This window comes from Eleutherodactylus coqui, chromosome 1, assembly GCF_035609145.1.
Source record: "Eleutherodactylus coqui strain aEleCoq1 chromosome 1, aEleCoq1.hap1, whole genome shotgun sequence".
In the NCBI taxonomy this organism is placed as follows: Eukaryota; Metazoa; Chordata; class Amphibia; order Anura; family Eleutherodactylidae; genus Eleutherodactylus; species Eleutherodactylus coqui.
In genome coordinates this window covers 480,329,778-480,352,071 of record NC_089837.1, presented here as the reverse complement: position 1 = coordinate 480,352,071, position 22,294 = coordinate 480,329,778, and the positions used below count along the sequence as shown (strand labels likewise).

The following is a 22,294-nucleotide window of genomic DNA, read 5'->3' as shown; positions in this document are numbered from 1 at the left end:
CTCCAAATCTACTGATAGATGAGACTCCTGTAAGGGGATCTGGCAGCTATCAAACATTTATGGCATATGATCTTGATATGCCATAAATGTCTCATAATTAGAGATAAGCGAGCGTACTCGTCCGAGCTTGATGCTCGTTCGAGTATTAGGGTGTTCGAGATGCTCGTTACTCGAGACGAGTACCACGCGGTGCTCGACTCCATTACATTTCCATCCCTGAGAAATTTGCGCGCTTTTCTGGCCAATAGAAACACAGGGAAGGCATTACAACTTCCTCCTGTGACGTTCCAGCCCTATACCACCCCCCTGCAGTGAGTAGCTGGGGAGATCAGATGACACCCAAGTATTTAAATCTGCCCCGCCCGCGGCTCCCCACAGACACAAGCTAAGAGAGATCAGGGAAAGTGCCGTCCTGCTGTAGCTGCTATAGGGAGAGTGTTAGGCTGTTATCTTCGTCTTCAAGAACCCCAACGGTCCTTCTTAGGGCGACATCTGACCGTGTGCAGTACTGTTGAGGCTGCTTTGAGCAGTTTTGCACAATTTTTTTTTTTTTTTTTTGTATATCGGGCGTGCAGAGCATAGCGTCCTCAGTCTGCAGTCATTTTACAGAGTATAGGGGCAGTACTGGTGAGGCAGGGACAGTGGTACAGGGAAAGAGATATACTGGCTATATAGGCAGTGGGCTTTTTCAAAAAACTGGAAAAAAATACTATATTTGGGCTGCCTGTGACCGTCTTCAGTTTACTGCGTGTCTGCTGGGGGTAGTAGTCGCTGATTAATACCCAGCCTTGCGCATAATTTTTTCTGGCTGCACTGTGCTTTCAATAACCACAGTCATCCTCCAACAGGGAAATCCATATACAGGCTATATCACAGGCAGTGGGCTTTTTCCCAAAAATTGTAAAAAAAATACTATATTTGGCCTGCCTGTGACCGTCTTCAGTTTACTGCGTGTCTGCTGGGGGTACTAGTAGTCGCTGATTAATACCCAGCCTTGCGCATAATTTTTTCTGCCTGCACTGTGCTTTCAATAACCACAGTCATCCTCCAACAGGGAAATCCATATACAGGCTATATCACAGTCAGTGGGCTTTTTCCCAAAAATTGTAAAAAAAATACTATATTTGGCCTGCCTGTGACCGTCTTCAGTTTACGGCGTGTGTGCTGCGGGTAGTAGTCGCTCATTAATATCCAGCCTTGTGCATAATTGTTTCTTGGCTCTGCTGTGTCCGTTACATGATCGCCATCATCCCACCAGAGGGAAAGAGTATACATATATACGCTGCATACGGTGTCTGTCTGGTTTTTCACCTCACCATTTTAAAAAAGTGAAGCAAAATACTTAAGGCCTACCACTGGCCTTTGGCCACTTGACTGGTTCTGCGCTGTGAATTCCAGCAGCTCAGTCATACGCACCTAGGTCTGACTACAGGCTTGCGCATAATTGTTTCCTGGCTCTGCTGTGCGTTCCGTAAGCGAAGTCAGCCTCCAACCACAGGCCAATAAGCGGCACATTTAATTACAGCGTTCAGTTTCTGCTCTACTCGTAATACACCATGCTGGGGGTAGGGGTAGGCCTAGAGGACATGGACGCGGGCGAGGACGCGGAGGCCCAAGTCAGGGTGTGGGCACAGGCCGAGCTCCTGGTCCAGGTGTATGTCAGCCGACTGCTGCGGGATTAGGAGAGAGGCAAGTTTCTGGGGTCCCCAGATTCATCTCACAATTAATGGGTCCACGCGGTAGACCTTTATTAAAAACTGAGCAGTGTGGGCAGGTCCTGTCGTGGATGGCAGAAAGTGCATCCAGCAATCTATCGACCACTCAGTCTTCTATGCCATCCACAGCTGCAACTCTGAATCCTCTGGCTGCTGCTCCTCCTTCCTCCCAGCCTCCTCACTCCATGAAAATGACACATTCTGAGGAGCAGGCAGACTCCCAGGAACTGTTCTCGGGCCCCTGCCCAGTTTGTCGTGACCGATGCCCAACCTTTGGAAAGTTCCCGGGGTCCGGGGGATGAGGCTGGGGACTTCCGGCAACTGTCTCAAGAGCTTTCAGTGGGTGAGGAGGATGATGACGATGAGACACAGTTATCTATCAGTGAGGTAGTAGTAAGGGCAGTAAGTCCGAGGGAGGAGCGCACAGAGGATTCGGAGGAAGAGCAGCTGGACGATGAGGTGACTGACCCCACCTGGTTTGCTAAGCCTACTGAGGACAGGTCTTCAGAGGGGGAGGCAAGTGCAGCAGCAGGGCAGGTTGGAAGAGGCAGTGCGGTGGCCAAGGGTAGAGGCAGGGCCAGACCGAATAATCCACCAACTGTTTCCCAAAGCGCCCCTTCGCGCCATGCCACCCTGCAGAGGCCGAGGTGCTCAAAGGTGTGGCAGTTTTTCACTGAGAGTGCAGACGACCGACGAACTGTGGTGTGCAAGGTTTGTCGCGCCAAGATCAGCCGGGGAGCCACCACCACCAGCATGCGCAGGCATATGATGGCCAAGCACCCCACAAGGTAGGACGAAGGCCGTTCACCGCCTCCGGTTTGCACCACTGACTCTCCCCCTGTGCCCCAACCTGCCACTGAGATCCAACCCCCCTCTCAGGACACAGGCACGACCGTCTCCCGGCCTGCACCCACACGCTCACCTCCGCTGTCCTCGGCCAATCCAGCAATGTCTCTCAGCGCAGTGTCCAGCCGTCGCTAGCGCAACTGTTTGAGCGCAAGTACGCCGCCACGCACCCGCACGCTCAAGCGTTAAACGTGCCAAATTGATCAGCCTGGAGATGCTGCCGTATAGGCTTGTGGAAACGGAGGCTTTCAAAAACATGATGGCGGCGGCGGCCCCGCGCTACTTGGTTCCCAGTCGCCACTACTTTTCCCGTTGTGCCGTCCCAGCCCTGCACGATCACGTCTCCCAAAACATTGTACGCGCCCTCACCAACGCGGTTACTGCCAAGGTCCACTTAACAACGGACACGTGGACAAGCACAGGCGGGCAGGGCCACTATATCTCCCTGACGGCACACTGGGTGAATTCAGTGGAGGCTGGGACCAAGTCAGAGCCTGGGACCGCTCACGTCCTACCCACCCCCAGAATTGCGGGCCCCAGCTCGGTGCTGGTATCTGCGGCGGTATATGCTTCCTCCACTAAACCACCCTCCTCCTCCTCCTCCTACGCAACCTCTGTCTCGCAATCAAGATGTGTCAGCAGCAGCACATCGCCAGCAGTCGGTGTCGCGCGGCGTGGCAGCACAGCGGTGGGCAAGCGTCAGTAGGCTGTGCTGAAACTACTCAGCTTAGGAGAGAAGAGGCACACGGCCCACGAACTGCTGCAGGGTCTGACAGAGCAGACCGACCGCTGGCTTTCGCCGCTGAGCCTCCAACCGGGCATGGTCATGTGTGACAATGGCAGTAACCTGGTGGCGGCTCTGCAGCTCGGCAGCCTCACGCATGTGCCATGCCTGGCCCACGTCTTTAATTTGGTGGTTCAGCGCTTTCTGAAAAGCTACCCACGCTTGTCAGACCTGCTCGGAAAGGTGCGCCGGCTCAGCGCACATTTCCGCAAGTCCAACACGGACGCTGCCACCCTGCGGACCCTGCAACATCGGTTTAATCTGCCAGTGCACCGACTGCTGTGCGACGTGCCCACACGGTGGAACTCTACGCTGCACATGTTGGCCAGGCACTATGAGCAGCGTAGAGCTATAGTGGAATACCAACTCCAACATGGGTGGCGTAGTGGGAGTCAGCCTCCTCAATTCTTTACAGAAGAGTGGGCCTGGTTGGCAGACATCTGCCAGGTCCTTGGAAACTTTGAGGAGTCTACCCAGATGGTGAGCGGCGATGCTGCAATCATTAGCGTCACCATTCCTCTGCTATGCCTCTTGAGAAGTTCCCTGCAAAGCATAAAGGCAGACGTTTTGCGCTCGGAAACGGAGGCGGGGGAAGACAGTATGTCGCTGGATAGTCAGAGCACCCTCATGTCTATATCTCAGCGCGTTTTGGAGGAGGAGGAGGGGGAGGAGCATGAGGAGGAGGGGGAAGAGACAGCTTGGCCCACTGCTGAGGGTACCCATGCTGCTTGCCTGTCATCCTTTCAGCGTGTATGGCCTGAGGAGGAGGAGGATGATCCTGAAAGTGATCTTCCTAGTGAGGACAGCCATGTGTTGCATACAGGTACCCTGGCACACATGGCTGACTTCATGTTAGGATGCCTTTCTCGTGACCCCCGCGTTACACGCATTCTGGCCACTACGGATTACTGGGTGTGCACACTGCTCGACCCACGGTATAAGGAGAACCTTTCCACTCTCATACCCGAAGAGGAAAGGGGTTCGAGAGTGATGCTATACCACAGGACCCTGGCGGACAAACGGATGGTAAAATTGCCAACCGACAGCGCTAGTGGCAGAAGGCGCAGTTCCGAGGGCCAGGTAGCAGGGGAGGCGCGGAGATCAGGCAGCATGTACAGCTCAGGCAGGGGAACACTCTCCAAGGCCTTTGACAGCTTTATGGCTCCCCAGCAAGACTGTGTCACCGCTCTCCAGTCACGGCTGAGTCGGCGGGAGCAATGTAAAAGGATGGTGAGGGAGTACGTAGCCGATCGCACGACCGTCCTCCGTGACACCTCTGCTCCGTACAACTACTGGGTGTCGAAGCTGGACACGTGGCGAACTCGCGCTGTATGCCCTGGAGGTGCTTGCTTTTCCTGCAGCTAGCGTCTTGTCAGAGAGGGTGTTTAGTGCGGCTGGGGGAATCATCACAGATAAGCGTACCCGCCTGTCAACCGACAGTGCCGACAGGCTTACACTCATAAAGATGAACAAAGCCTGGATTTCCCCAGACTTCTCTTCTCCACCAGCGGACAGCAGCGGTACCTAAACAATACGTAGGCTGCACCCGCGGATGGAAGCATCGTTCTCTATCACCATAAAAAACGGGGACCTTTTTGCTTCATCAATCTGTGTATTATATTCATCCTCCTCCTCCTGCTCCTCCTCCTGAAAGCTCACGTAATCACGCCGAACGGGCAATTTTTCTTAGGCCCACAAGGCTCAGTCATATTACTTTTGTAAACAATGTTTATACGTTTCAATTCTCATTAAAGCGTTGAAACTTGCACCTGAACCAATTTTTATTTTAACTGGGCTGCCTCCAGGCCTAGTTATAAATTAAGCCACAGTAACCAAAGCGATTAATGGGTTTCACCTGCCCTCTTGGTTGGGCATGGGCAATTTTTCTGAGGTACATTAGTACTGTTGGTACACCAATTTTTTTGGGCCCTCGCCTACAGTGTAATCCTAGTAATTTTTATGGGCTTCGCCTGCACTCATGGAACAGCAAGGTGTGTGGGGTTGGCCTACACTTTTGCTACATAAATGTAACTGGGGCCTTGTCTATACTGCAGCTACTGAAATGTGAAAGAGACTGTTATCTCCCTAAACTGCTGCAACGGGAATGTTACTGTGGCCTGTCTTGACTGCTACTACTACTGAAATGGAACTAATACTGTGCTCCCCCTATACTGCTGCTTCGGAATTGTTACTGGGGCCTGTCTTGACTGCTACTATTACTGAAATGGAACTATTACTGTGCTCCCCCTATACTGCTGCTAGTGATATGTTACTGGGGCCTGTCCAGACTGCTAATACTACTCAAATGGAACTAATACTGTGCTCCCCCTATACTGCTGCTAGTGATATGTTACTGGGGCCTGTCTAGACTGCAACTACTACTGAAATGGAACTAATACTGTGCTCCCCCTATACTGCTGCTTTGGAATTGTTACTGGGGCCTGTCTTGACTGCAACTACTACTGAAATGGAACTAATACTGTGCTCCCCCTATACTGCTGCTTTGGAATTGTTACTGGGGCCTGTCTTGACTGCTACTATTACTGAAATGGGCGGTTGGGCAGCATGTTACCCAGGAGAAGTGGCAGCGGAGTGTCATGCAGGCAGTGATTGTGCTTTGTTGGAGGTAGTGTGGTGCTTAGCTAAGGTATGCCTTGCTAATGAGGGTTTTTCAGAAGTAAAAATTGTTGGGGGGGGGGCACTCTTGCCGCTATTGTGGCTTAATAGTGGGACCTGGGAACTTGAGATGCAGCCCAACATGTAGCCCCTCGCCTGCCCTATCCGTTTCTGTGTCGTTCCCATCACTTTCTTGAATTTCCCAGATTTTCACAAATGAAAACCTTAGCGAGCATCGGCGATATACAAAAATGCTCGAGTCGCCCATTGACTTCAATGGGGTTCGTTACTCAAAACGAACCCTCGAGCATCGCGGGACGTTCGACTCGAGTAACGAGCACCCGAGCATTTTGGTGCTCGCTCATCTCTACTCATAATACACCTTTTAGGTTGTATTTAGAGATGAGCGAACTTACTCGGTTCGGGTGTTTTTGGACCCGAGCACCGCTTTTTCCGAGTAATTGACTACTCGGACGAAAAGATCCGGGGGGCGCCAGGGGGGGGGGGGGCGGTGTGGAGTGGGGGGTAGCATTGGGGAACAGGGGGGAGCTCTCTCCCCCTCCCCCCCCCACTCCCCTCTGCAACCCCCTGCGCACCCCGAATCTTTTCGTCCGAGTAGTCAGTTACTCGGAAAAAGCGGTGCTCGGGTCCAAAAACACCCAAACCGAGTAAGTTCGCTCATCTCTAGTTGTATTCCATCCCTTGGTAGTGAGTCAATATAACTTGGAACAGAAAAAGTTATGCACCTGTTTTAGAAGAACTTCTATGCTTACAAAGTCCGGCTTATCCGGTAAGCACAATTTGTTAATGCCCTTTACCGTATTGACCTTCAGTACGGTAAGCTTTACTTCTGCATTGCACTGAAGTATTAAACATTTATATGTGGTCACTTCCAGATGATTGCAGATCAGATTAGTTCAGCATTTTCAGTCGTCATAAAAGATCCCTGAGGCCTGCCAAGTGCCATCCACGGCGGCCCGACTCTGCGGCTGGTATGGTGTACAGTAGTGAATGTTCTACTTTCTCAATACATGTTCTTGCAGTTAATATGCATCTAATACAAGTCTCTCAAACATAATGAAAAGTTATGCAACATGCAAATACACTCTAACAAGACCTCCTGATATCGACTTCTGGCTTTTCATCTGACTACGCTGCCCGCCTCATCCTTCTGTACTGCATATCGAGACCTCCCGTTGCTGACCTCTGGTTTCCATCTGACTACGTTACCCACCTCATCCCTTCTGCTGCAAACCGAGACGTACCATTGCTGACCTCTGGCTTCCATCTGATTACGTTGCCCGCCTCATCCTTCTGTACTGCATATAGAGACCACCCGTTGCTGACCTCTGGCTTCCATCTGACTACGCTGCCCGCCTCATCCTTCTGTACTGCATATAGAGACCTCGCGTTGCTGACCTCTGGCTTCCATCTGACTATGTTGCCCTCCTAATCCTTCTGTACTGCATATCAAGACATCCCATTGCTGACCTCTGGCTTCCATCTGACTACGTTGCCCTCCTCATCCTTCTGTACTGCATATCGAGACCTCCCGTTGCTGACCTCTGGCTTCCATCTGACTACGTTGCCTGCCTCAACCTTCTGTACTGCATATCGAGACCACCCGTTGCTGACTTCTGGCTTCCATCTGACTATGTTACCCGCCTCATCCCTTCTGCTGCAAACCGAGACGTACCATTGCTGACCTCTGGCTTCCATCTGACTATGCTTCCCGCCTCATCCTTCTGTACTGTATATCGAGACCTACGGTTGCTGACCTCTGGCTTCCATCTGACTACATTGCCCGCCTCAACCTTCTGTACTGCATATCGAGACCTCCTGTTACTGACCTCTTGCTTATATCTGACTACGTTGCATGACTCAACCTTCTGTACTGCATATCGAGACCACCCGTTGCTGACTCCTGGCTCGTCCCTGGTTACCTCTCCAGACCTGCATGGCTACTACACCCGAGGCTCCTACCCAGTGCCAGGAAGACGCTACAGGTAGGCTCAAACAAGCCTAATTCAATGAAAGTACATTGATTTTTATTGATCCATTTACACTTGTGTATAATATGCGTGTAAAAAAAATGCAGTATCCGCACGATAAAAATGCACATGCGCCCTATTTTTCTCTATGGTTGTGTAATAAATGCTATACATAAACAACTACATTGCGTATGCGCGGCGTTTGTATGCAATGTTGTTAAGCGGAAATGTAAAAAGAATGAGATATGCTGTCATACGCAATGAAAAATCACTGCCATACGCGGCAAAACGTCGGCATCGCAGAAATGTGAAGCCCATGGTTTCCAACAGGGTCTTTCACATGATCAATGTTTTGTAGCGAGATTTTGTATCCCATGCAGATGCGGCCTCACAGACACAGCACTGGTGTTGGAAGTCACGCTGGGCTACCTGCTCCGCTGCTCAGCATCTTCCATGTGAAACAGGTGGCGCGATGATGTCATTGCGTTACCTTCGTTGTTCCACAGGGTACCAACTGGAAGAGGCCTAGCGGTGGACAAAAGGCTGCTATTACAGGGGACATTATGGCTACCATTACATTGGACAGTATGGCTACTACAGGTAACACTTTGGCTACTACTAAAGTTTTCATTGGTACCATTTTGAGGTACATACGGCTTTTTTCTTCATTTTTGTTTCATTTTTAGGAGGCAAAATGAACAAAAGCACTTTGCCTCCATTTTTTTCTTTTTCTTTCTTTACAATTTTTGCCGTGCAGCAGAAACAGTGTGTTCAATTCATTCTATCGGTCGTTACAGACTTTTTACTTTTTACGTTTTTTTTAAACACCATTTTTATTCTTTTTACAAAATAACTTGCAGGACTAATGTACTGCAACGCCTTATCGCTTACAATAGCGATCACAGGCTATGGCATGCCCGGGACACCAGTGTATGGCATCTGGTCGCAGTGCCAACCTACTGGCCCAATGATGTCATAGATGTGGCACGCTCCCCCTGTGAAACCTTTACATACCGCGATGTACCTTGATCACGGCATATAGGGGGTTATAGCGGGGATCGTGTTCTCATCGGTCCCCGCTGTTGCAGCCGGAGCTCGGCTATCAGTCACCGCCAGCTCCCGCTGCAGGATGGCGCACGTCTGAGCCCCTGCCATCCACAGGACGTAAGTTTACATCCTGTTGCGTTAAGTACCGTGCGTCTGGTGGCATTAAGGGGTTAATGTTTCTTTCCCCACAATTTCGGCGTTTGCTTCACACGTATCGCAAGGTTTCATTTCTCCTTTTACTACTTTTGACTTGGAGTGAATGTAATAAACAATGACGGGCGGCTCTGCGCAGACTGCGCTGCCCTGTGGGGAAGCCTCACAGGAACTGACAGACAACATGCCGCCTGCTTCCTGTCACTGCGGAAGGCCCTGAGCGGTGGTCTGTCGGAAACCCCTCAGTGTGTAATGAGCCCTCCCTCACAGCCCTGCTATAATCGCCATATTACTGCCACAGCCCAGCAGTGAAAGGGTTAGGAGCTGCTTCCGGCCTCTCATTCACAAGCAGCCGTCCCTCTCACAGTACGTAGAAGCAGGGCAGCCATAGCCAGTCCTAAGCCTGCCGACACTCCCACCCTCAGCCATGCTTTCCCGGCTGCTCAAGGAGCACCAGGCCAAGCAGAATGAGAGGAAGGAGCTGCAAGGTGAGCGGGGCCTAGTCAGCTGTGTGAAGCCTAGTCTAAAGTGGTGGCTGGAGAGAGGTCTCCATGGTAACAGGAGCTGGCAGTGGGGGTGATGGGAGGGCCTGCGCTCAGTACGCTGCTGTGGGGATCTCTTACATACAGGATACATGAGGCCATGTTTTCATTTGTCCATTAACCCCTTATGTACAGCACCCTTTTTTTTTTTTTTTCATTTTCGGTTTTTCCTCTTTCCCACTTTCAAAAAATAACTTTTGTTTATCCGCCAAAGTAGATGTCTGTGGGCTTGTTTTTCTGCGGGATGTAATGTACCTTATAATGTATACTGAAAAACTTTAAAAAACTAAGTGAAATTGAAAAAAAACAAACGCAATTTTGCGTTGCCCCGCAGCTATTTGGTTTTATTGAACCTAGTAACGCAATGCTCACGGTGCGCAATTCCATTGTGGTATTCCGCCCCGAGAAATCACCCGCGGCATGTTCTATTTGCCGCGGGCGTACATGCGGTCTGCTTCCATTGCAGTCAATGGAAGCCGTCCGTCACGCTATCTTCCGCTGTAGCACAGCGGTAGATAGTGTGAAAACGCTTCCCCGCCCACCGACACCCGTGTCATATGATACGGCTGGCGCGTTATGTGACTGTGGGCGTTTCATATGATGCTACCGGCGTGTCATTCTCTGTACTGCGCATGTGCGCCGATGCGAGGCAGTGGATCCGGAGGTGAGTATGGGGTCTCTGGGGGGGGGCGCCGTGGCAGACTCCGCTGTGAATTCCGCTTGCAGAGCCCATCACGGCTGTGGGCACTAGGCTGGTAGCCATGGCAGTGGTTTCCCATCGACACTATGAAAAGCCAAGATTGGAATACCCCTCTAACCTAGTCTTAAAGAGCACCTGTCTCCTCTCCTGCCATGTCTGTTTTAAGGCTAATGCCCACGGCCGGATTTCTGCCGCGTTGAATGCGGCAGGGAATCCGCAGCGTTATGCCGCAGCTATTAGGATTAATTGAACCTAATAGCTCAATGTTCTGCAGCGTGAAGTAAACTGCGGTATCCTCTAATTGCCGCAGGAATATGTACGGCTGACTCCCATTGTAGTCAATGGAAGCCGGCCATCAAGCTATAAGTATTGCGTGATTACACGTCCCCGCCCACCGCGTCATCCTGCACTGCACTGTACTGCGCATGCGCGCCGGCACGAGGGATGGGACTAGCGTGGCGGATCCGGGAGGTGTGTATGGGGGTTTTTGGGGGCGCCTGGTGGACTCCACTGCGATTTTCTGCTAGCAGAGTCCACCACGGCCATAGGTATGAGGCCTTAGTTTTATAGTTGCGTTTTCCGCGATATAAGAATTGCGGCGCATCCTTTCTAATAGCTTATATTGTGCCGTTCCTCTGTTATTCCTCCTAGAAATGTCTGAATAAATTGACAACTGGGTGTTACCGTTCCCCCTGTTATAGGGGTGTGCCCCCACAATATGGTACTGTCAGCACTGATTTGGATAGTGCAGAGACACCCCCAACCATTTTCAGCTGGTAACACCCAGTTCTCATTTTATTCAAACATTTCTCAGAGGAATAACTGAGGAACAGCACTAACCACCCGTGTTTTTTATATTAATTCTCACAATCCCATTTTTCTGTAGAAGAGATTCTAGAAATATTTCCAAAAACTTTTATTTTATTTTTTTTTGGTGGCAACTGAAATAGTGCCATGCCATACATCTACCAGTGTAAATAGGCCCTTAAGGGTCCATTTTTACCAATAGCATAAAAGGGATTTTCTTAGACTAAACAATTGAAGACCTGAGGATCATTAATAGTTGGTGAGTGGGGGTCTGCTGCTGGGGATCCCCCACTAATCAGCTGATTTAAGAGGCTGTGTTGCTTGGCCTCTTCCTCCGGTCAGTGACTTCACGTTCCATCGTCACATGGCCTGGAAGCACATCAATCCTATTCAAGTAAATGGGACTGGGCTGCAATACCAGGCACCTCCACTACAATGTACAGCGCTGTGCCTGGTATGCACTGAAGTGACAGCGGTGCCCACATGCGTGCTGCTGTCAATTCAATAAGCTAATTGACCCCCGCCGATCAGTTATTGATGAACTTATCCTGAGGGATGGGTCAACAATTGAGAAATCCCCCAAAACCCTTAATATTTCACTACAGTATTCTAAATAATTGTGTTTTAGTACTTTGACATATGGGCTCTAAAAATCTTTTACCAATGGGCTAAATAAATGAATAGAGAAATCTCAGCAATATTTTATATGATACATTTTCTTTCTGCTTACCAGAGAAGAGAAGAAAGGAGGCCATCGCTGCAGCGACAACCCTGACAGAGGCTTTAGTAGACCATCTAAATGTTGGGTGAGTGAATAAACACAGTTACTTTTGGATTCGTTTTTCTACAGATTACTTGTGGTGAGCTGATTCCCGGCGCTGCTGTCACTACGGACAGCTCAGGAAGCAGATCATGCTGACCATGTTGCAGTGGCCAAGGTTGATATTGCAGGCAAGGTCCCATTGAATTCATTGCAATACCAACTGGGGCCACTGTGCTCTGGTCAGTGCGATCTGCATCCTGCTCTGTCCGAAGTGACAGCAACCCCTGGAATCAGATGATGAGTGACGGACTTTTCTTGATCTCCTATTGATAACCTGAGGACGGGTCATTAATAGAAAAAAAATGCAAAGTCCCGGACTACCCCTTTAAAAACAGTGTATGGCCGGTTTCACAGGGCGATAAAATTGCGTGATGATGCGGCAGTGCTACAAAGCGCATGTATGTGAATAGGTTCTTTCACATTAGCAATATTTTGTAGGCTGCTACATTGCAATACAAAATCGCGGCATGCTCTATACATTCAATGCGAACTCTATGATTGGTTCATTGAGCGCTGCAGTGATTGGCTGAGCCACGTCAAATTGAGAACCAATCAAAGCCAGCGCTTCTTGGAGGCGTTGATTTTGAACCTCCAAACCAGGAAGCGCTTTTTGAAAATTGCAAGCAAGTCTGATGGAGCTGCAGTCGGAGATTGGTATACTTGGAAGAGATCGGCATGTGCCAAAACTACATGGCTGGATGGCACCTAATATATATTTGCTATCCTATTAGGGCATTTTCAGTAAGGCTGGCTTCACACAGGCGGCAAAATCGTGCGAGATTTGTGTGTTGCCAGATGCACAAATATGAACACCATTTTTTTGAATGGGGTCATACACATGAGCGGTTCTCCTGCATTCCTCTGCAATGGGATGCAGCAAGAAGAATCGCAGCATGTTCTACCTAGCTGTGTGATCCTGCATTTCCGCCCCATTGAAAGCAATGGGAGAAACTCCGCGACCTTCTGCCGCAGCTGGGACAGCCGCACCAGAGGATCCCTGAAGTAATGTGAGGCTGTTTTGCCATAAAACCACCTCACATCCCTAGACTTCAAATGGTGTGGAGCGCAATGTGGGGTCGGGATTCACGGCCTCATATCGCGCTCACCCGTGTGAAGTTTGCCTAAGAGTAAAGACATGTAGTCTGCCAACGCATGCAGATGTAACCCTGCCCGCCTAATTGGTCAATGGGTACATTATTTTACCGCAGAATTGTTCAGTTGGCCACTATGGATGACATTTGACTCTGTGCGGCCAATTATACCATGTGCCCTTAGGGTACGGCCACACTGAGTAGTGCTGGGCCCCCTCCCCATTAAGGGCACAGCCACCCAGAGCTGCTAAAACCATCATGATCTACAGTAAAACCGCATGTCATGGATGTTATGTGTGGCTGTACCCTTTAATCATTGGATGTCACAAACAAGGAACACGTCCATTAATTAACTGGAGCATCGTATGGTTACAAAGACCATGTCTCTCTCCAGGACTCAGACCGTCGGCACAGGCAGCCCACTGATTTGAGTGTGCACCGTGTGGCGGTGCTGCATAGGAGTCCACAGAGTACTGCTGATTACTTGTGGTCCCTGCGGTGGGACAGCCTGTAATCAGCTAATTTTGAGTGAACCCCTTTAACAAAAATGAGATTGTATAAGTGGACAACCCCTTCACGGGAGCGCACGATACACTTAGTCACCAGTTAGAGCAGCTTAGTGTTCAGTCAATGATAGAAAACAAACACAAAGTTAGCTGACTAGTCTAGAAAGTCGATGGTGAATCCAATCTGAGTTTGTCTAGTCCTGTCATACATTTATTGTGGAAACCCTGGTACCCGCTTGGTTTTGGTAGCTGGGTCATCAGAGTGCGCTCATCGTTTCAGGGTCGGGCCGCTCTGCTGCCAGGTCATGTTTCATGGGTGGGTCCGCATAGGGTGTCGTTAATGGCTCTTCCTGGCAGGATTTGCATCCAGTGAGGGAAGCAGTAAATCCTGAGAATTACTAACTTAATTTTTTTCTGCCATTTACACAGACACTTAAGGGAGGGGTGCTGCACATGTAAGACTCACTTTAGAGTCTTCGACTTCCTTGAACTAACTTTACAAATCTCTACTAATAACAGAGGCTGGGCTGTCTACCGCCGTGATGGCAGCCGCCGGGGTGTGTGTTGTCCCATAAAAGACTGCAAAACGATCACTGCAAACACTGTTATTATTCACCTGCCTAATAAACAGATTATAGACCGAGATCACTTAGGACAGGCGTTAACGTATTCAGTGATTACAGCAAGATGAGGGGTGCTGCACATGTATCCTGGCAGAGGTGATCTCCAAGGGCCCTTTTACACGGGACAACCCGTTGGGCGCAGATGCCCATCAGTTCGTTGCAGCGATGATCTTACCTGTGCTTTTACACAGGAACAATCATCGTTCTGTGAATGGAGGCGGAGCGACCAGGGATCATTCCATCCCACCCGCCGCCATTCACAGTAAGCAGGTAGTCGTCCGTAGATGAATGACTGCCTGTTTTGACATCTGCAGCATACTGTATTTAGTGCAGATTTTCACGCTGAAAAATGCCTGGCATCTGGTGGTACCTCGCACGTTTACCAGCGTGATATCAGACCAAACTTCACTGCCCGATATCGCACTCGACCGTGTGTGGATGGCCTTAGAGGTCTTTCCCAGCAGGATTTTTTCCTGCTGTACCAACATCTGCCACGGGAAGAAGGGGTTACTGAGATAACTGTATGACTGACCATCGGCTCATTGTGGCTGGCGCTGTGGGATGAACTGTGCCGGGTACTTGGGCATTCAGGATACCAATGTGAAGTCTGTAGGTGACAGTAGAAGGGCATTGATGCTGGCACTTGAGGACAATGTAGCTCGTACTGTATGTGGGGCACTGGAGGTGGCATGATGAAGAAGAAAAGGTTTGTTCAAGTAATTATTGTGAAGCTTCTGCTTTCTCTTCAAAAAGAGGTTCTGCAACAGCTGAGAATTGTAAGGAGTAACGTTCCTTTTGCAGTTAAGAATACTGTAAGACTGCATTCAGATCTGCATCGGAGTTCCATTTTCCTGCTCCATTCGGCTGCCCAGTATTTTAGAAAGCGCTGCATGAGGTTCCAGCGCAGATGTGAACCCGGTCTAAGTCAAGTAAGAGTCCTGTGACCTTTAAACAAGTGTCTAGCACTTGTAATATGGTATGAATTACATTATTGGACAGGTGCGTCTCATACATGCAAATTCTCAATTACATTGTAGCAACATGCTGACTCTTTCTACTCCAAATACAAAATCTATCATCATTAGCAGCTTGTCTTTGTCAGTATGCCAGTTGTTCACACATGTAATGTGGCTTAGACTGTGTGCAGTAAAACAGAATGTGGCCACCAGGTGGCACTGTTTAACCACGATGTTTTACAATCGACTTTGCAGTCTCCTTCAGCCCACAATGTTATGGGAACTTCCAATGTATCAAGTAACAATGGATTGTGCTTTCAGTTCGGATCTATTTTTCCTTGGCTTGTAGGGCCATTTTTTTCCCCAGCCTTAGAAAATTTTAAAGGAAGTAAGCTGAACCTCTATGAGACCCTGTAATTAAGAATGCTGTTCCTTTCTTTTTATCTGGTGCAGTGTGGCCCAGGCTTACGTGAATCAAAGAAAGTTGGACCATGAAGTGAAGACTCTGCAGACACAGGCCGCACAGTTCGCAAAGCAAACAACGCAGTGGATCAGTCTGGTGGAGAACTTTAATCAGGCATTGAAAGTGAGTTGATTCGAAATTTTTATTTTTTTTGGTTACTCTTAGAAACCTAAGAAATGCAAAATTTTGAAGATGCACTCCCGTGAAAATGCTTTTCCATCCTGGCACCCCTCACTTGATTGCCTGTCACACTATGGATGTCTAATCTATTTATCGCAATTTCTTCCATGCATTTCAGCCTCCTGTCTGATGCTTGTCAGACACCATCTTGATGTTGCTTTCACTGTTTATTGTTCTGTGCTATCAAACCCATGAGGCATCAGCACTGCATTACCTGAGCAGCTGCAGACTGTACCATCTCTGCCTCCTGGGAGGACAGTTTAACTATCATTAACCCTTACATTCACCAAAATTAGCAATTAGCTAATAGCTACCATAATTATACAGTTTTCTTCAGTTATGGAGGATGAACTAGCATAATTTTCATTATAAGGCCGGCTGCACACGGCCGTGACGGGCTCCGCCGCAGAATTCCGCGGCGGAGCCCGTCACGACGCCCCCAGAGACCCCAATACTTACCTGCAGATCTGGCGTCTTCCGTCCCGCATGACACTTTGGCGCGCATGCGCAATAGAGCGTGTTACGCGCTGCAGCGTCACGTGACGCGCCGCAGCGTCATATGATGCGGGGAAGCGGTTTCATGCTATCTTCCGCTGTGCTACAGCGGAAGATAGCGTGACGGACGACTTCTATTGACTGCAATGGAAGCCGTCCGCGCATACACCTGCGGCAAATAGAGCATGCCGCTGGTGAGGTTGGGTGATTTCACGGTGCCGAATTCCACGATGGAATTCCGCATCGTGAGCATTGAGCTATTAGGTTCAATAGAACGGACAACGTGTTTCGGTACCACCTACTTGGTACCTTTCTCAAGTCAATGTGCCAGTGATGACTTGAGAAAGGTACCAAGTAGGTAATACCGAAACGCGTTGTCCGTTCTATACATGTATGTTGGGCACATACGGTATATCTGTCTAAAGAAGGAAAAATAAACCTAAAACCATTTTCTCTGTTACATCGGTTGTGAGAAGATTGGTTTTAAGCATTCGGAGTCTTCACTGCAAGGAGGGGGATTCTGCATCACATACCCCCCTCCTACAGAGTAAGTGTTTGATTGCTATTCCATTTACAAAACACCGGCAATTCTTTATTTTCACCATCTCTGGCACGCAGAGCTTTTTGTAGTTTATTGTTTATTGTTTCTTTGTCTTTGGGGGCTGCCTTTGTGAGAGAACCCTCTTTCACTCTGCAGCTCTCCCTAAACTTAGGTGATTGGAGATTGGTGATTTGAGAAGTGCACAACAGGATCTTGTGGCGCACATTCCATCCTTTTTCTCAACTTATTGAGTCTAGGAATTACAAATATTAAGCTCTAACTCCCTGCCTTCTGGAGCAGCACCCACTAGAACACTTTCATCAGCCAACATGTTCATATCTCTGCAGTGACCGCTACATACTATTCCTTCAATTTGCCATTTCATTCTTGTAATGGTGATGTAACACGTAGCGTCCACAATGAGGTGAAAACCGCGTCTCTATGCAGTTATACTGCAAATTGGTGCAGTTTTCAGTATGATTACCCACTTCACAGCCGCCCACAGTAAATTTACGCCACTGCTGCTTGGTCTCTGTGCAGCAGCGACATAAATTTAAGTTCTGCTGTCAGCAGGCCATCGCAGTCCCCCACAGCAATGAAATCAGTTACTAAGAGCCTGTGGTTTAAGCGGTGTCATTGGGATCAGATTGGTTTAGGTCCCGATGATGTCATTAGTTACAGCTCTTCACAGCACTTGTGTTGCTTTCTGGCATGTCAGTGCTGTATTAGTGTCTCTTCTTCTCTCATCCCTCTTCCCTGGACTCCCGTCAGTGTGTGAGATAGGGGATAACATGCGGATTGGTGGGGGGTCTTACTGCTGAGATCCCCACCGATCTCAAAAATAAGGACTCTGTGTACCATTCTGTCTGTTACTGTGGAGATCTCTTCTATCCACCGCAATAACATCAGAATAAATGAAGCGCTGGCGGACCGTGTGGTTTGTGCTCCATTAATTTTAATGGGGCTTGCCACTTGGGTATCTGAGTCGTCCCATTGAAAGTGAATCGAGTGCACTTGTGCAACCAGCGCCACATTCGGTCTCCTCCTCGCTGTGGTGGTGCAGCGAGGACAGGGGCACAGGACCCCCATTCTTGAGATCAGTGGTGGTCTTGGTGGTAAGACTCCTACCGATCAGCAAGTTATCCCCTATCCTGGTGGCATGCTTAATAGATGAAAGGAAGATGCTGTTGGTCAGTGATGGTAGTTAAAAGTGCTATAATATGTATGTGTGTATATAATGATATGATTGGTGTGGGTCCGTCAAGTCATTTTCACTGATCTGCAAATCTTTCTGGAGCCTCTAAACCTCTTTAAAATAATGTTCATCTCTTTTATCTGTATCATATATAATTATAATAGGGATTTCTTCTTTCATATATAATATAGTCATTTAACACTTGAGATCGCTCATATTATACTGTTACAAACCTGATTTTGGGGTGGTGGGGGGTATTTGGGAGGCTTTGCTGAACAGAATATAAATTCCCAAACGTACGATCGTCTTCCAACAAACTCCTTTCCTGTATTTTGCTACCTTCTCTAGAGTTTAGCGACGGTAAGCACATAATTGCATTGTGTATGCAAAAGGGAGATTGATTATGAACTACTTACTGTCCAAACTGCTGATCACCATGACTCCGTCTATTGTCCGCTGCCTTTTAACATCCTTTTACACAGGCTGAATATTGGGTCCAAATGTTCCTCTGATCAACTGATCCTTTGTTGGCTCATCGTTGGTTTTTAGCAACCATACAAATGTTTGCTAATCAGCGGTACGTCCCACCATGTAAACAAGGAAACGAACAGCCAGCATATGGGGATGAATGATCCGAATACCAATCATTGGTCCCCATAAACTGATTCTTGGCCCTTGTAAAAGAAAAGGAAACAAGCGCCGATGGACATGCGCATCGATAGGCGCTCCTTACATCAGGCCAAGAACTCGGCCAGCGTAAGAGGGCCATTAGCCAATTACAAGCTGTCATGAATGGTGAGGACTACTGTGTAAAACGTTAAATCTTGAAGTTCCTTACTCTGTAATGTCACACAGCCTTTTAGTAATTGGACATTCTAGTGAGAACAAGTGTATCAGAAAGTTGCAATTAAAAAAGAGGTCCTAAAGTTTAGTAGAGAGTAGAGATGAGCGAGCACCCAAATCCTTGGGTCCGCGTTATCCGAGTTGAGCTTTTCGTAAAATTCGAGAGCTCTACTCGAGTAACAAACCCCATTGGCTACAATGGGAGACTCGAGCATTTTTGTATGTTGGACGCTGGGTGCCGAGCTTCCACCCCCCCCCCCTTTTCTCCCCCGCCAGACAAAAAAATTTGCCATTGACGCGTGTTGTATCAGGGAGGGGCCAAAACAGGCGCGTCGTGGCAGGGAGGGGCCAAAACAGGCACAGCACAGTGGGGAGGGGCCAAAAACTGGGGCGGGGTCGAACACGGCTTGCTGCTCGTTCGAATAACGAGCACCATCGAGTATGCTAATACTCGAACGAGCATCAAGCTTGGCAGAGTATGTTCGCTCAACTCTAGTAGAGAGTTTAATACTGGATTTCTATCCTTTCTTCTACAGGAGATCGGTGATGTGGAGAACTGGGCCAGAAGTATTGAGAAGGACATGCGTATAATCGCCACTGCTTTGGAATATGTATATAAAGGCCAACTCCAGCCTTCCGTCTCCTGAGCTGCAGCACAAGACTGAAACTCATGAAGCCTAAAAACTTCCATTCCACAAAGTCTTCAAAAGTATTTTGGGATTTCTTAAAAAAAAAAAAATTCTAAGTTCAAGGAGCAGAATTATAAAGATGCTGTTTGTTTTTAGGTATGCAGAACTGTTTATTCTGCTGGAATCCTACCAAAGTTGCATAATGATTTAATTTCACAATAATCTACCGGAACTGTGAACTAAAATGTAAATATTACTGTACGTCCTACAGGAAATGGCATAGAGTCATAGAGTTCGAAGGAACCTCCAGGGTCATCTGGTCCAACCCCCTGCTAAATGCAATGAATGGCCTACTTTTGAGTTAGTACATGTATTTTACCTAACTGCTTATACAAAGTATCCAGGTTTCATACATTTAGTGGCAAGATTTAAGCTGAAGACACAACCTTTGTGTAGCCAACTTTGTAATTCACTCAATTTACTGTTTTTCCAAAAATTCCTTGTGCGCCTCTATTACTATATTAAATACAGGGTTGGAAAAATTAAACTTCTCCAACTCTGAAGCCTCTGCTGCTCCAAATAAGATGAAATTCGGACAGCAGCCGCTTCAGACGATGCGCTTGCCATTTATGGGGGAAAAAAATTTATGCAAAAAAGTAATCGATAGGTGGCGCTGTAGGGGACCAGGTCTACCATGATGGACCTGCATCAGTGTCAGATCTGAGAGACAGCTGTTGTAGCGATTAAATCTGACTCGCTGCGTTCAGCGGCGGAAAACATGTTTTTGCAAATGCACAGTGTTGTTGAAAAGCAAGGGGGACTTCTTGAATATTTGTAGCTTGATTTGTTTAGCTACAGCGCCCCCTATTGGTGACTTTCTTACTTTTTTTCAAAAAGGGCGAGTGCATCGTCAGAAGTCCAAATTTTGTCCTGTTTGTAGCTGCAGAAACCTCTGTGTTGTGGAGGTTTAATTTCACTAACTCTGTACATTGAGACTTTTCCATTGCTAAGCTGAGGCAGGTAACAAGCAGTTTGGCTAGTGGAGCCAGTCCATGGTTTGCATAAGCCTTGGTGTTGCTAATGTATGAGGATCTAGAGGATGCTCAAAATAAGCAATGTCAACTTTTCTAGAATGGTCTGTGACGAGCTGAAGTCAAGGTACTGTAACCCCCTTCAGTCATACAGGCTCCCCACGTTTATGTGTTACAGCCCACATCACGGCCAGATAATCCAGGACTAGAACGCAGAATTGTCACTTTCACCCAAAATATCATTATTTTTTATAAGATGTCACAGCATGGGCCATATACAGCCAATGCCAGTTCCCTAACACATTTCGTACTTTCACAAGTTCTTTCCCCACAGGGAAAATTAACGTATTACACATTTCTCAATGGCTGTGGACTCTTCTCTGTTGAATTGTCTAATACACTATATAAGAGCAGGTTTGCTAAAGCTGACGACCCCTTTAGGTGCTAGAGGTTGCATCATGATTCTACATTGTCTTCTATTGACCTTATCCTGTCCGAATCCGTTTATTATATTGCAGAGGGGAGCAAGAAAGTAAAAGGGGGACATGTTTATCAAAGATGGCGGACACGGGCAACGTGCTCATACACATTCTTATGGTTACTCGTGATGTAAGAGAGAATATTGGCTAATAAAAGCCGACCTGGCTTATCGCATCAAGCACATCCGGCAACTGTAACTGACTGTAATAGACTTAATGTCTAGTTTTCGCCCCCCAAAAAAACCCCACTGTGATGAGCAAAAATGGAAAAATCAAGACCTGCAACGCCAGTCGTGTCTAATAACGTACGTGATACTCTGTACCATTTGCTTTGGGATGTCCAGACTCTAAGATGCTATAAACTACTTGAGTGCCAACTAAGGACATGACTATGAGGTATTGCTTAAGGCGGTTCTATTTGTAGAGGCGGAGACCTGTCATTTTATGCCCCTACCTACTATTTACCAGAAGCAGCTGGTTGATAATGCCATTTCGCCCTGTAACCGGTCTCTTACAATGTAAAGGCGCGGCCGGGTGACATCACGGGTTGCTATATTCTGCACACCTGCTGTTTTCCCTCCATATAATTGTAAAGCTTGTTTTATGCCTTCTGTTTTGTCCTCGAGTGCGGATGGAAGTTAACCGTTAATGCCAGCATTGTGTTAGTGCATGCCCTGACCATCTGGCTCTACCAGCCTATAATAATTGGTTTGCCTTGCTGACTGCTGATTAATGTGCATTATTGATGGTTTGTCTGTACAGTGTAAACCTAACGGCACTCTCGATAGTAGGAAAACCGCAAAAAACATGATTTTCGCAGTCATTATCTACATATTCTATTCCTGTCTTTTGGCCTACGGCGAAGTATCAAATTCCTGGTTTGTCAAACAATTGCCGCCTCTTTCACAATGATTTCACAACCTTCAGAATCAATAACTCCTTTTATCATCTTACTTTGTATTTTGCTGTTGTACTTCAACTATAAGAGCTCTCTTACACGGGCGTTTTCTTTTATGTGCCGTGGGCATTTTCCGCATATACTATCTTACGTGTATGTGTCTGTAATACACGCCAAGATAGAGCATGTCACGGTCCTTTTTTGCAGGCACTGTGTAAAACCCATGAGTACTTTCAAATTCTTTATTTGTCTTTCAAAAATATAATTAAAATCTAACATTGTCAAATACAACAGTGGTGTACAGGTTTACATATTTTCATATGCTTGTCCCTATCAATAA

The 22,294-nt window shown here is 47.8% G+C and overlaps 1 protein-coding gene across 1 annotated transcript; it reads left to right on the top strand.

The window, feature by feature from the left end:
- Nucleotides 1–9,381: 9,381 nt before the first annotated feature.
- BLOC1S1 (biogenesis of lysosomal organelles complex 1 subunit 1) lies at nt 9,382–21,288 on the top strand. The gene is made up of 4 exons (XM_066585485.1): nt 9,382–9,640; nt 11,935–12,007; nt 15,654–15,786; nt 19,454–21,288. The coding sequence occupies exons 1-4, from the start codon at nt 9,580–9,582 to the stop codon at nt 19,562–19,564; spliced, it is 378 nt and encodes a 125-aa protein (XP_066441582.1). The 5' UTR covers nt 9,382–9,579; the 3' UTR covers nt 19,565–21,288.
- The last annotated feature ends 1,006 nt before the right edge of the window (nt 21,289–22,294 follow it).

Bases quoted from the DNA above. Each gene is read 5' to 3' on its own strand.
- BLOC1S1 (XM_066585485.1), top strand. From the start codon at position 9,580: ATGCTTTCCCGGCTGCTCAAGGAGCACCAGGCCAAGCAGAATGAGAGG. The intron at 9,641-11,934 runs GTGAGCGGGGCC...TCTGCTTACCAG, and splicing joins TGAGAGGAAGGAGCTGCAAG to AGAAGAGAAGAAAGGAGGCC. The intron at 12,008-15,653 runs GTGAGTGAATAA...TATCTGGTGCAG, and splicing joins GTAGACCATCTAAATGTTGG to TGTGGCCCAGGCTTACGTGA.